The sequence below is a fragment of the Chanodichthys erythropterus genome, chromosome 3, assembly GCF_024489055.1.
Source record: "Chanodichthys erythropterus isolate Z2021 chromosome 3, ASM2448905v1, whole genome shotgun sequence".
Lineage (NCBI taxonomy): Eukaryota > Metazoa > Chordata > Actinopteri > Cypriniformes > Xenocyprididae > Chanodichthys > Chanodichthys erythropterus.
Genome location: NC_090223.1, coordinates 27,834,455 through 27,849,698, shown reverse-complemented (window position 1 = coordinate 27,849,698; position 15,244 = coordinate 27,834,455). Strand labels below are relative to the sequence as shown.

The 15,244-nt window shown below is 35.0% G+C and overlaps 1 protein-coding gene across 5 annotated transcripts; it reads right to left on the bottom strand.

Annotated features, from left to right (window-relative positions):
• Positions 1 to 209: 209 nt before the first annotated feature.
• si:dkey-225f5.4 (ZW10 interactor) lies at positions 210 to 8,542 on the bottom strand. Of its 5 annotated transcripts, none has more exons than XM_067372649.1 (11): positions 8,508 to 8,542; positions 7,738 to 7,834; positions 7,111 to 7,234; positions 5,116 to 5,273; positions 4,802 to 4,858; positions 4,536 to 4,678; positions 4,090 to 4,255; positions 3,279 to 3,418; positions 2,149 to 2,311; positions 793 to 904; positions 210 to 689 (listed from the first exon to the last, which is right to left on the bottom strand). In XM_067372649.1, the coding sequence occupies exons 1-11, from the start codon at positions 8,528 to 8,530 to the stop codon at positions 652 to 654; spliced, it is 1,221 nt and encodes a 406-aa protein (XP_067228750.1). In that variant the 5' UTR covers positions 8,531 to 8,542; the 3' UTR covers positions 210 to 651. The 5 variants fall into 5 exon arrangements, with proteins under 5 accessions (XP_067228750.1, XP_067228769.1, XP_067228789.1 ...); XM_067372668.1 differs by having other exon boundaries at positions 793 to 867; XM_067372688.1 differs by having other exon boundaries at positions 793 to 864.
• Between the last annotated feature and the right edge of the window lie 6,702 nt (positions 8,543 to 15,244).

The window sequence follows — 15,244 nt, the reverse complement described above, 5'->3', positions numbered from 1 at the left end:
GTAGTTAAAAAAAAAAAAAGGATTAAATATCCAGGCAACAGAAGAACAAACTCCAGTCTAAATTGTTACCTAACCTGTTATGTCAGACAACAGTGGATGGAATGTGCATGTGGTGCTACTTACAGAAAGTGCTGCCCTCTAGTGTTCAAAAACAAGTAGAAGTGTAAAAGTAAAAGAGTGAAGTGAAAACTAGATGCCATGTAATACATTTTAGATTTATTTTATTTACAGAAACTTGACATTTAAACAAACTATACTGCTGCGAGTCATGTGACCTCCTGTAATTACAGACTGAACAATGCAGAGCTCTTTTCTACTTGAAAACATGTAATGAGGCAAAACATTTAAATGCTGATTTGCCAAATCCTTTGATATGTGTGAAGAGCAATGCAAATAATAATTATAATGTATAATAATAACAGTCTGGGTTGGTTAGATAAAGACTGAAAGCACTGACTCACAATACACACACAGACACAATACAAACATTCATTTATATATCAATAATACAACTAGAACTGTACAATGCAGGTGGTGTACATGTAATGTAATAGACTCTGACTCAGTACATGACGTACGTGATGGAGATATTCCTTTCTGACTCTGGAGTAAATTGTGTGCCATCAGATGTTCGGATTGGAGGAGAGAAACTCAAGCCACTCTGTCAGGACAGGATGCTGCTCTGGGGGCTGAAAACAGTCACTTATGAATGAACAAACTGAACTGAGAAATGACATGTTACATGTTGATCTGAGCTGGTAACATCTTGACCTCTTATATCGGGGGATTTACCATTTACTTGTCTTGTGGGAAATGCTGGGTCACCATGCTTGGTGCAATTCATACAATAACTTGAATGCATCTCTTCTATGATGAGCAAATGAAATATCAATTTATATATATACTGTAAAAAAAAAAACAATGATAACATTCTACAACATTAATGAAATTCATAAAAACATTAAATTGATTGGAGTAATTTTATACTTATTTAGTTAGGAAATGATTGGTTAGTTCAGGTTGTAAAATGCCATGTGGTACGACTCCCCAAAAGTCTAATGATATCTATGAATGATATTTAACCCTTGTATGATATTCATTTGGGATGTACACAGAATCTGTTGACCCCAGAATATAAAATGTGATTTTGTAACAAAATGTTGTTGTTTTTTTTTATGTCATTTTACTTAATTTATTAATGTTTTTACTATACATTTGTGCCGTTTTACTCTACATTTATGGCATGCTTTAAATTTATATAAATTAATAATTTTTATTTTTTTTAAAAAATAGGTTTGTGTTGTTTTTTTCAAAATAAGCATTTATGTAAAATTCACTTTAAAGAAGACCCACATTTCTAACTTTCATTCATGGAGACTACATAGACAATTTGCCATGGTTTAGTGTTAAGATTTTTGCCATCTGTTGGACAACATAGTTTTAAAAATAAAAAATTATAACTTTAAACAGTAGATGGCTGCAGTACTCCACTATTTCCTATTGCTATTTGACTAATTGAAAGACATCTTTTCATAAGTTTTTCCAGTTGGATTTATATCTATAGATTATGAAATCATAATTATTACAATAAAAATAACTTTTTTGTCTAAGTTTAGCGTTTTTTTTGTACTGAAGTTTGTGCCAAATTGTATTGTATCATCCTTTAATCTCTCTTTCTCTCTCTCTCAGAGCGGGAGTGCATTGTTCTCCATTTTGGCGTCACCATGTCATTTTTGTGGTAATTGTGCATTTTGGCTGATTTTATTTGACAAATTATAACAGAGCAATATTTGTAGTCTCACTAATTTATTCCTGTGTGTGTGGGTGTGTGTCTGTAAGATCATTTTGCATTATGGATGTTTTAAAGTTTTTTTAAAGTGTTTTAAAGGAAAATATGTAATTATATTTTATTTTGATGGTTACATGGTGGTCATTAAACAGAAAAACACAATGGTTTTTCAAAACCATACCAAGCCAACATGAACAACACAGTACAATTCTAAGAACTTGGCACAAAATTTATGAAGTTTGAATATGGCGGAAACAGAAGATCAACTATGCAGCAAAAAGCAATGACATGGATATTTGCATATCTTGATGCTTTGCATCACAATTATAAAAAAAGGACACCTTTTCACTCTTCCTTACCTGTAGATTGGTGATATCAAACAGATTGCCGTCTTTTCTCACAGACAGAAGAGTAGCTCGGCCATGTGATGGGTAACCCTCCTCAACCCTTAGGTGACATACGGTGGTCGCAGTCTTGAGAAAGATCAGAAGCTTTTCAGCAGGACACCAATCAATTGCAAACCTGATGAAACATGAAAAATTGTAAATGAGATACAGGGAGTAAAATTATTCATTGTGTAAGACAAGTTTCCCTTTTTTTGCTGTAAAGTAGTAATGCTGAGTTCCAGTGTTGTTAACTTAAATTAAAACATTCGTCAGCAACTGAGATCCAATAAAACCATAAAAGGAGGGGAAATTCTTGCTGGTTACTTTAATGATATATTATATTTATGCATTTGGCAGACGCTTTTATCCAAAGCGACTTACATTGCATTATACTATACATTTGTATCTGAGTCTGTGCAATCCCTAGGATCGAACCCATGACCTTGGCATTGCTAGTGCCATGCTCTAACCACTGAGCTACAGGAAAGGGCCATCGTAATAATAAATCTGAGCAAAGGTCACGTTAACTGAATGTTTTCCATCATTGACAATGTTTTTTAAATGTGACAGAACAAACTGAAGGCCGTCCATCATTTTGACTGAGGGAGATCTGTTGTAACTTGTAACTGTAATTCCCACCCCTGTCCAGTTGGTGGCAAGTGCGCTCCAGTGTGACAGCAGAGCGTGGGTTCAGTCTCCAGAACAAAATTAAAACCGCCACTAGGCAAGTCTGTTCAAGGCAAAGACAACTGCCTCTGTATCAGTCTTCCTTGATGCATTTGATAACGCACAGGAGAGCACACAGTTTAGGTCGATGGGGACCAGGAGGATCAAATAGTGCCTGTTTGTCAGTACTGGGACATTTTGAGCTAACTTCTCAAAACATGCTGAATGAAGAATAGACTATGCAGCTGTCACAACATTTCACAAGTTACAGAAAAAAGATTTTCATTTTGAGGATGAGTTCTGTGACTTCACTGGGGTTTTTTGAACCATTTTCTTTATCAGCATCTAATATCAACAGACCTTTACAAAATAATAGAAATAAGTTTTAAAGAAACACTTCTACAAAGAATGTATGATTATACTTTATGAAAATGTACCTGGAGTGAAGAGCCTGAATCTCAGACAGCATCTCTCCTTGACTTATGTACCTCTCCATCACCTCTACAAGGGCAGCACTCACTTGCCTAAGTGGACCGTTCACCGCCTCCTCTACCAGGCCAGCGGTTCCCTGAAACACCTACAGACAGGAAAGAGATACATTCACAATAATGTAATGAAACGAAATGAAAACCAGATAAAACTTAAAAGAAATGTAGTTCTAGAGGAATATTAACTCTTTGCACTTTGTAATTTTTTATTTTATTTTATCTTTGTTCTGATCTTTTTTTTTTTTCAGTAATTAAATAAAGAAAAAAAAGCCCTAAATTGTTTTAGCATTTCCACACTCTTTAAGTTTTAGAAGTGCACATAGTAAAGAAAGCAAGAAAGAAAGAAAAATAAAAGAGCACTACAATAAAGCATTACAAAGTATAGTATAATTATAACAATGTGAGTGAATTTGAATTTAAACTTATACACACACACACACACACACACATATATACATATATGTGTGTGTAATTATATAATTATATATATATATATATATATATATATATATATATATATATATATATATATATATATATATATATATATATATATATATATATATATATATATATATAAGATGCTATATTAACTAGAACAAGACTGCAAAAAACATTATGTTCAGTTGCAGCACTACGTATGGGAGCATGTACATGTTTTATTATAAGAAGCATGCTCCTTTCTTGAAATCATCACTCACTTCACATTATCACAGCTCTCAGCATCACTTTAGGGAAATATTATGCTGAGACACAGTACCTGAAGATGAAATTCGTCACTGGTTGTCATGGTGATGGAGACACGCAGCGGTTCTAATGATTTTTCGGCTGCACGAGGCAAGAGCTCAAGGCACAGCTCAGAGGGACTGACTGAGAGCAGCCTATACTGCATATTTCTGTGAGTTGCTGTGACCAAGGTTTGCAGGCTGAGAGACAAAGAACAAGCAGTGTTTTAGGGAAACAAAAATCTTTAGTGTAATCAGTCACAGCAATCTAACAATCTTTAGAATCTTTGATGAATTCTGAATTTAAAAAGAACATTTATTTGAAATAGAAAACTTTCCTAACAGTATACAGTAAATGTCTTTGTCCTTTTAGAACAATTTAATGCATCTTTGCTGAATAACGGTAAATATTAATTTCTTTAAAAACCAAAACAAAAAAAAAATCTTACTGACCCCAAACTTTTCCTATATACAGACTCACCTTTCTCTTAATAGTGTCCAGTCACTAATTCGAGCCTGCTGTTTTTCAATCTCATCCTTAAGCTTAGACAGATGCAAATCACACACATTCAAGGCGTTCTGGGCTGCCTGCAGGGAATCTTCTAACTGAAAGTTGATTTGTTTCTGTTTGTGAGAGAAAGGAATGAGAATTTAAACAATTTGATTCAACCTGTTTGTCCCACAGAAAAGTTAAAATTACTGGAAGTCTAAAAAAAACAGGAAGTTTAAAGTGAGTGGAAGTCTTACCTCAGCTCTCTGATTTTGTTTAGCTGTGATTCTCTCCTTTTCTTTGCACTCCTCCTTCTGAATAAGAAAAAGATTTCATGTACAATTCAACTGTATGAAAATGCAAGTATGAAACTCCATATGTTTAGCTGCATAAAACTGCATCATAAAAGTGCTCTCATTTTATCATTGTTGGAGTTTATTAAGGGCAGCACAATAAATCAGATTAATGCATAACATAAATCAGATTAGTTTGATAAAGTAGATAAAAAGCCATTTTTCTTCATGTATTGAAAAAATAAAGAGACAAAGAGAAAAAAGAAAAGTCTGGCTACCTTTATCTGCAGAGTGGACAGTAGAGTCTCCAGTTTCTGCCGTTTACCCTGAAGCTCTTCCATGCGTACCTGGACAGCATTGATCAGCCCTTCCACCTCCTGAACTCTCTCCTGATATTCTGCTTTTAAAGCCTTCCATGCACAACGAGCTTCATTACCTGTGCACCCAAATTAATGGATTAGTTCAGAATTAAAATTTGCTGATAATTTACTCACCCCATGTCATCTGAAGGGTTGGATTCAGGAATCCACTGTCGCTTCAATATATATCTTTTAAGTGATTTATAATCAAGTTATTAATCAACATTTATCCTTCTAAATATTAAATTATTTGAATGACTTCTTCAACATATGTTAAAGCATTTATTTTCATCTTCAAACATTAGAGAACAATGATGAATATTGCCTGTACCTCTCAAAATGTACCCTAATTTCTGTACCCAGAAAAATACAACTTATCAGAATGTTTTGGGAATATATTTCCTATTATAGTTAAAGCCCGGCCAACTTCAGCCTTGAAGATGTGAATCCTTTGTATCTGTGTATGTGCACTAGTGTTCTGTGTGCAGGTCTGGTATTGGTACTAATGACAAATGGCATTCTGCTTGAGACCTGCAGACGCCTTGTAATGATGACATCCTGTACCTAAATCCAGGGTCCAAGCATCAGCATCATGATGGATAGAGATATTTCTTAGCCAATCAGAATTAACCTAAGTAGTAATGTAGTTAGTAGACTCTGTTAGAGTATAATTGCTGTGGAAACTGTGCTGTGAGACTTCTGATGACACTGCAAACTATTCTTCAGTCATTTTTTCTTTATTTTTTTAAACTCTGACTCTGGATGTTCATCATATTTGATCTTTGTGTCTTTAAATGTAAAATTTCCCTACAATTCCAAGAAACCTTAATTTCTTTTTTGACTGAAGAAAGAAAGACATGAAAAAATTCTTCAGTTAAAAAAGAAATTAAGGTTTTTGATGAAAACATTCCAGGATTATTCTCCATATAGTGGACTTCAGTGGGGTACAACGGGTTGAAGGTCAAAATTACAGTTTCAGTACGGCTTAAAGAAGGGCTCTACACTATCCCAGACGAGGAATAAGGGTCTTATCTAGCAAAACAGTTGGTCATTTTCTAAAAAAAAACAAAGATTTACATACTTTTAACCACAAATGCTCGTCTTGCACTGCTCTGCGATCCGCCACGCATTACGTAATTGCATGAGAAAGGTCACATGTGACATAGGCAGAAGTACTGCGGTAGGGTGAAAAACTCCTCATTTTCTCCTCCAACTTCAAAATTGTTCAATATTGTTGTTTTACCTTTTTACTGTAAAGGGCGTTTGGCTTAATCTTTGCACGTTCGCCGTGTAGAGACCGGATCTGTACTTTCACCTATGTCACGCGTGACCTTCCTAACGTGATTACGTCATGTGTGGTGGATCGCAGAGCAGTTCAAGATGAGCATTTGTGGTTAAAAAGTATATACATTTTTATTTATTTATTTATATAATCGTTTCCCTTATTCCTCGACTGAGACAGTGACGTGTAGAGCCCTTTGAAGCTCTAGTGAAGTCCACTATATGGAGAAAAATCCTGGAATGTTTTCCTCAAAAACCTTCATTTCTTTTCGACTGAAGAAAGAAAGACATGAACATCTTGGATGACATGGGGGTGAGTAAATTATCAGGAAAATGTAATTTGAAAGTGAACTAATCCTCTAAGGCAGTGGTTCCCAAATCTGTCCTGAAAGACCCCCAGCACTGCACATTTTGGATGTCTCTTATCTAACACACCTGACTCAAATCATCAGCTCATTAGTAGAGACTGCAAGACCTGAAGTGGGTGTGTCAGATAAGGGCGACATACAAAATGTGCAGTGCTGGGGGTCCTTCAGGAAAGATTTGGGAACAACTGCTTTAAGGCATTTCACTGTTTTGCAAACATAGCCACAATGAACAGTCATGTACAATTCACAATAATGTGTGTGTTACCTGGGTTTTGGGGACATGGCTCATTCAGCAGCTGATCCACTGACTCCAGACCTGCCAGCAGCTTGATCATGTCATCCACCACACACAGCTGCCTGAATATATGCTTCTGTTTCCGCCTGCAGTCCTACACAAACAAACAAATGCCTTAAAGTTAGCATGAAATGCAAGACGTGACAGTCTTTTCTTTCCTACTGTGATGCATGTGCAAGTGAAGCGGCTTTGAAGAAGAAGAGAAATTTAGGGAGGGACTTGATTTTGTCTATCTGGAATTGATTGGATGGTTGCGGTTTTGCTATTGGTCGATCTCATGTGAGTGACAGTCCCGCCCTCATGCCAGTAAACACTTAATCAGAGAAGAGATGTTGTTGCAAGAGGGAGAGGAATTTATTTTGATTGAAGATTACAGGTGCACATGAATTTAACAAAATAATGAGCATGGATAAATCATTTATAATAAATACCGCAATATTCCATAAAAAAAAACAAAAAAAAAAACTGTCTATACCGATTACATGTTGACTTTAAAACATCTATATTTTATTACATCATCCCATTTTGTTGTTTCATAGTAGTGAGTTTTTAAAAGGAAGATGTCATCATAAACTGCAGTTATACATAAAACTTTACCATCAGATAAGGAGCTATAATTTCTCCCTCTCCTGTTTCCTGCAGTTCGGTGGTGTTGCATGATTTCAAGAAGGAAGGGTCAGTCCTTTCCAGAAGTCTGAAAGCAGAGACAATTATTTAGTGTTTATTCATTCATATTTTCTGTCTTTAAAAAGTAAACTGTTAAAACAACAGTCTGAGCAAATTTAAGGGTTTTAGTATCTTTCGGTCATTTTGGTTAACCCTCTGATATGCATGAATTAGTAAATCACAAAGGAAACTTGACTCTAACGTTACTTACTTTAAAACAAAATGAAAACAATCCCTGTATATACATAATCTATCAACTGAAGAGGACATGCATTTAGGGTTGTCACACTCACGTGCATGTCTATTGTTTTACATAACGAAGGAAATTATTTAACTCAAACGACCTTGTAAAATTTCCCAAGTGTATTTCAAATAATGACATAGCCATGTTGAATTTACGCGGTCACAAACATAATGATAAGAGTTGCACAGTTATGAGAACGGGTGGTTTGGATGTATAACCAAACCCTGAATGGTTAAAATTGAAGTAACGTTATATATATATATATATATATGCGTCAGAGGGTAGTAGACATCGTTTAACAAAAATAACTGAAAACCACAATTAAAATGGAGACTTTGTAAAGGGAGACACATTTCAGGGCTTTGTACTTTCACCACACGTACTTTAAAAGTATAAAACACTATAACAAAGTTCTAATAAATGTTGTTGTCCTTATAGTTTGTTAGATAATACTCACGCTTCGACTCTCTCCGTCGCCATTTGTGTTTTGAAACTTACCCGCCTAACGCTGATTGGTCAAAACTGTGATGCCTGCGTCACAAACGTTAACCAATCATGTGTCTATGATGAAACCTTTAGACATTTTTTTAGACATACTTAAATATAACTTGAATTTACAGCCAAATAACAATACATTAGCGTATTTAAAATATAGGCTATTTATAGCATTAAATTATTTTTTATTATTATTTGTACAGTATGTTACATAATCTAATTCATAATTTTAATTATCAATAACAACAAAAAACGTTTCGTCGGTTGAGTTACGTCTTTTACATCCATTTATTTACTTAAAGACTTTTAAAGGAATAACCTTCAATTTTAATGTGTATATATTATGTTCATCAAAAGCATTGTCATTTAGTATAAATAAAGTTACACAGTTCTATTTCAGTTGCTAATTGTGACTTTAACTAAATAAAACTTAACAACTATAATGCTGTGCAAAAATATAGCCTATGTATTAAGTTTTTAAATATTTATAATTAATTCTACTCCACAATTAAACTGGGGGAGAACAAATGTTTGTTCATTCCTGGATCAAGGCTCAAGTCTTCATTGCAAGTAATTGCAAATCTTTCAGAAGTTATTATTATTATTATTATTATGAAGAATATTAGCCTATAGAAGTTTTCTAATGTCAACACATTCTAATTTTTCAGGTTAATATGGGAGACCATGGCTAGTTGTCAGGCAATAGTGGGAAACTAGGATTTTCAGCAACATTTATACAGTAAAAGAATTATTTTTAAAAAACAAACAAAAAAGCCTTGTACTTCAAGTTAGTTATTAAAAATGCAATCAATTTAACAAATATTTTTAAAATGTCACAATTCTCCCTGATTTCTAAAAAAAATACCCTTATTCACCCTTCAGTATAAACCTGTCTTCAGTCTATATTAAGCTAAAATATTTACTCAACTATGAAAAATATATACATATATGACTGTTCGGATGACAGAATTCAGTCAAATTTTCCTGAAACCAATATACAAAATCACTGAGAAAATTTGTGCAATTGGACCTTTGACTCTTTCAGAGATACAGATTAATTACAACAAATCCAGGTGTAAAAAATGACCCATGTTTTGAAAATATTTTTGATAAGCATTTGTTATATGTCAATGTTATACCTCAACCTTAACATTAAAGGATTAGTTCACTTTCAAATAAAAATTTCCTGATAAATCTGTCATTTTCCAAAAAATTTAAAGGTATATGCTTTATATAAACAAATGATGACTTTCCAAGTGGTTACGCCAAAACCACACTTTGTGTATTCTTCAAGAAGCTTACGCTGTATGTCCTACGCCTTCCCTATTCTACTTACGGAACAAACGCGGCACCAGTTCCATTTTTTCCATTGCTTTTTATAAAGCATATAAATTTGATTGTTTCACTAGATAAGACCCTTATTCCTCGTCTGGTATCGTTTAAAGCCCTTTGAAGCTTCACTGAAACTGTAATTTTGACCTTCAATCATTTGGGCTCCATTGAAGTCCACTATAAGGAGAATAATCCTGGAATGTTTTCATCAAAAACCTTTGTTTCTTTTCAACTGAAGAAAGACAGACATGAACATCTTGGATGACATGAGGGTGAGTAAATTATCAGGAACATTTTATTTGAAAGTGAACTAATCCTTTAACATAAAATAGATATTGTACGATTTGTATTGTGTTCTTCTGTATTTAAGTACTGTAACTTAAATGTTTAATGGACAAAACTGACTTTCAGTCCATTCAGCTTTAACATATCTAACAGTATGTGTTTTATAATATATGACAGATGAAGCTAGATGTGCCCAAGCGAACACAAACACACACAAATACAGTCCAGACACAAGAGGACACCGGTTTACTCATCTTTTATTGTCACATTCATATCTATGCTCTGTATTCTTTACAAGGAGTTCAAAACAATTGTGGATGAGAATAAAAAAAAAAAAAAAAAAAAATCAGGCAGGCAGAGGCTGAAAGTCCCGATAATGTCTGTGGCACCTGCTGTAAGAAGGGTGAAGGAATAAAGGTAGTCTGATAAAGGTCTCCTTCCTCCTGTCTCATCCTCCTAAAATGTGCCCTATTCAATTCAACAGACCTTCACTCTCCTGTTGCATCATTACAGGTGAAATGAAACACAAAAAAAATGAAAACGATTTCAACATCATGCTGCTCTGTGTGGCCTGAAAAGATACTATTATGTTGCGGTTCACAGAGAAAGAGAGCGGATTCTATTGCAAACATAAGAAATACAATCCTATGTCAATTTTTAAAAAGCCATCAGAAATATAAATCAAATAGAAAGATGAAGAATTTGTAAGTTAAAAAATAAAGTCAGTTTAATAATAATGAAACAAAAAATAGACTGGATAGTGAAATTGACATTTTTTTATGTTACTTCCCCTCCCACCACGTCTATTCCATTTCCAAATTCATCCTGAACAATTTCAAAAACATCTGAAGAAAAATCATCTTTGGAAGTAAAAGACTCCTATCGACTACAATATGGAGATGCTGCTACCCAGTTGCTCAAATCATTTATTATTATTATGATTATTATTATTGATTTATTAAGCTTAACATTTTTTTGTGTCCTTTTTTTTTTTTTTTTTTTTAGATTTATGACATGTCCTATCCATTTGTCTTTATTCTAAGAGGTAGATCAACAAAAAAAAAAGAAGAAAAAAAAACATGGTTACAGGTGTCATGCCTTTCGATTCAGGCCGTGAAGTCATAAAATGGGACTACAGGTGGAGGACAGAATGTTAGTAGAAGCTCCGGGCAGAATGTGCCATTTTATTGCCGATTTAAATCTAGTTTCAGCAAAAAAAAAAAAAGAAAGAAAGTGAAGCTGTTTTGTGAAGGGCTTCTAAACAGGAAGGGTTGTACTCGGGGTCAAGGCTGCATGGCATGGAGGTAGTGTGGTGCCATCGAGGTGGGAAAGGACACAGAGAAGATAGCGCAACAGGCACAATTGTGTGTTCCGTCTACACAGCTAATATCAGTCACTCTACTAATGCTGGCCTATTAACATTTGTGCCATGATGTGGGGAGAATCCTAGCTGAGCTTAATTGTGCACTAACCGAATTTCACAGGTCCCTCCTCTCTCCCGTGCTAACCATCACACCGCACATCCGTTTTTTTCTGTCCTGCCACCTCACCCTCGAAAGAGTCCCAACTCTAAGCTGGAGTAGTATTCTATCCAAACCTCTACAGAAATGAAAAGCTAAAAATAAATTAAAACTCAAAAGTAAAATGTAACATGCACTTTCGCTCTCGTCTGCTTGATAAAAACAATCTTATGGCTAAGTCTTGAGGTAGCGTTCCTAGTTATGTGAGGTTTGAGTCGTCATTTGTAGCACCCAAATGTTTTCCTAAAGGAGAGGCCAGAAACTAGCACGGTGAGATACAACAGTGGCATGCAACGTCGATATGATAATCACACCCAACCAAGCTGCACTTCAACCTGTGGTCTACGTGTAAATCTATGCACTGCAATGCAACTTTTCCCAGTGGACACTTAACAGTCCGTGTGACAAACGACAGCCATTCGTTTGACTCGTCACAGATTTGCATAAGTAAACAACATACTATCTTTTTTCGAAGCTCAAGTATGCTAGCGAAACGGTTCGACTGCTTTTGTTCAAGCCCTAGCCACTAACAACGTGTGGAGGACATCGAAATGAAAATGAGAGAAGACAACAACATTTCCAAGTGCCAAACAGGAAGTCGACTTGCGGTACTCAGGGAACCGTATATATGTATATGTATATATATATATATATATACATACATACACATATATATACATACATACACATATATATATATATATATATATATATATAGCACTGCATCCATTCCTAATTCTTAATTAGTTCCTTTTTTTCTGGAGCACAACAACAGAACACAAAGAGAACCCCAGTTTGGCACAGGTATTACATGAAGAGTGAATCATTTGTTAGTATTTCAAATGAACTAGTAGCAGTGTAAGAGGTGTCTGTGCATAAAGAACTCTGATCGAGGAGAAACCTTGCTATAATCCAAACTAAACAAATGGAGAAAATTTGAGGGAAAAAAAATTAAATAAAAAAATAAACGATTGAGGAAAAATAAATTGCAAAGAAACTCAACATCCAACGACTGAACTGAACAGAGAAAACGGTCACAAACGAGGCCAGCGTGAGAGAGGGCGTTCTATTCCAGAACTGAAATGACGTTGCTCGCTAATGACTCTTTTGAATCGATACTAACGCAAAACAAAAACGAGCGGATGAAGGTAGCGAGTGGTGTAAAGTGATGAAAGGTAAGTACACGGGTTGAAAGGAAGGGGGCAAATGTGACATCTAAAAGCTTTACAAAATGTCCACCTGTCCATTGAAACGGTCCAGGGCATCTCCCTCTCATCGCTTATACCTTTCACCCAAATAATAAAAAATATAAAATAATAAAAATGCAATTACAATAACATATCTACTATTTCATTTTTTTTTCTTTTGTTTTTTGTTTTTTTGTCAACTATGTTAGTTCTTGGAGATCTGTTGTTATGTTAATAATTCTCGCTCACATATTTTCTTTTCTTTTTTTTTTTTTTTTTTTTGTCTTTTATTGATGAAACAGTTCTCAACCAGATGTCATGTCCAAATAAAGCTTGCTGTCAGAAATAAAAACAAAAAAGGTAAAAGCAAAAGGGCTGCTGCAGTCTGAACAAACAGAGCAGAAGTGTGTGAGTGTGTCTTGGTGTCTGACAGAAATCTATGGGCTGGAACGGGACAGACACTTCTTTCCCGCCTGGAGAGCAGTATGTATTGTGTCTCCATTGAGACGAGTCATTGACAAGTTCAATCCTCAAGCAGAAAACAGAAGACTGTCATCTAGTGTGAAAAAGGGAAGCTTTTGTAAAAAAACAAAAAAACAAACAAAATAAAAGACCTTGACCTGTTAAAGGATTAGTTCACTTTCAAATTAAAATTAGCTTACGCTTTAATCACCCTCAAGCCATCCTATAGGTGTATATGACTTTCTGATGAACACAATCAGAGAAATATTAATAAATATCCTGACGCATCCAAGCTTTATAATGGCAGTGAGCGAAACCAACGAGTATGAGCTGAAGAAAGTGCATCCGTCCATTTATAAACGTACTCCACACGGCTCTGGGGGGTTAATAAAAACCTTCTGAAGCGAAGCGTTTGTGCAAAAAATATCCATATTTAACAAGTTATGAAGTAAAATGTCTAGCTTGTACTTGTAGCTTATACTCGTTGGTTTCGCTCAATGCCATTATAAAGCCTGGATGCATCAGGATATTTATTAATATTTCTCTGATTGTGTTCATCAAAAAGAAGAAAGTCATATAGGATGTCTTGAGGGTAAATAAAGCTTGGGCTAATTTTCATTTGAAAGTGAACATGCTGGCAAACCCTTCGCAGATGTCTTAATGGAACCTGAAAAGGACGCGGTCTGGCAGTGTCCATCCATCTTTAACGGCTAAAAGTCTTTCCTTCCTTTATCCAATTAGTATTTTATTCTAAAAAAATACAAACAATTTTTTTTTTTTTTTTTTTTCCAGATTGTTCCATCGAACAAATTATTTACAGGTTTAAATTTGAGAGATGTGTATGCTTTCGTTTTACATATTTTTTTTTTTGGCTCCCGTTTTTCCAAAAGGTACCTTTTGTTCTCAGTCAGTTTAAAAAAATGAGTATGACCGAGGCCATAGAGTGTTTTCTATATTTCTGCCTTTTTAAAACACCCAAACCACTTCCCCAACAAAAAAAGATTTAACACTTAAACTCAATTAGAAAACACACTCACGCACACTTGCACAGGACAATGGAGAAGGACGAGACTCCATCCAAAAGAAAAAAAGAGAAAGATGTTAAATGCTTCACATTCGGTGTCTTAGGGCCGACGATGGTCGACATGCTTTTTTTTTTCGAGCAAGTCAAGCCCTTTCAAGTAAGCCAACCAATGATATCAAAGTGCAGAATGATCAAGATCACACCACAGGTGCAAAAATAAATGGCACAAGTTAGAAGAAAAGGCCATTTTTAGTTTTCTATAGTCAGCTTGTACAGCAAACATACGCATTTGCGTCAAAATGAGTTACCTGTGGTATGGCAACATTCATTATGCACCATTAAGAGATGGTAAGATCCGTCCTACGTCCCATTGGCCAATGATTTCAAGTGTGAATCTTTAAAGACCCCCAGGCGAAACAATTCATCACTTTCCTGGGAGTCCTTCTGAGCTCAGGTGAGGGGAAAAAAACCTCAATTACACTCTCACATACACGCATACCAAAAAAGAAAATAAAGGGAAAAAAATCTAAAATATTTCTTCCTTAAAAAAATAAAATATTCAAGACCATCAGCTTTTATATAAAACACCAGCAAGCAAAAAAAAAAAAAGTGGGGAAAAAAGAAAAAAAAAAGAAAAGAAGAACGAAATTAGGAATACTGAGGTAACAATACCCTGAGGTAGTATTTTTGTTTTTTTCTTAATTCATTTTATCTAATCTGTTCTAAGTTCAGTGAGAAAGGCCAGGACCCTGGCAACCTCATCGGCAAATGTCGAACAAAGTGGGCGAGAGAGAGCACAGAAACCATATTGCTATCACCTGTTCTTGACCTTTGACCTAAAGGCAGGTTTGTGGAGGCTGTACCTGTCAAATCAAACCTGGCATTCAGG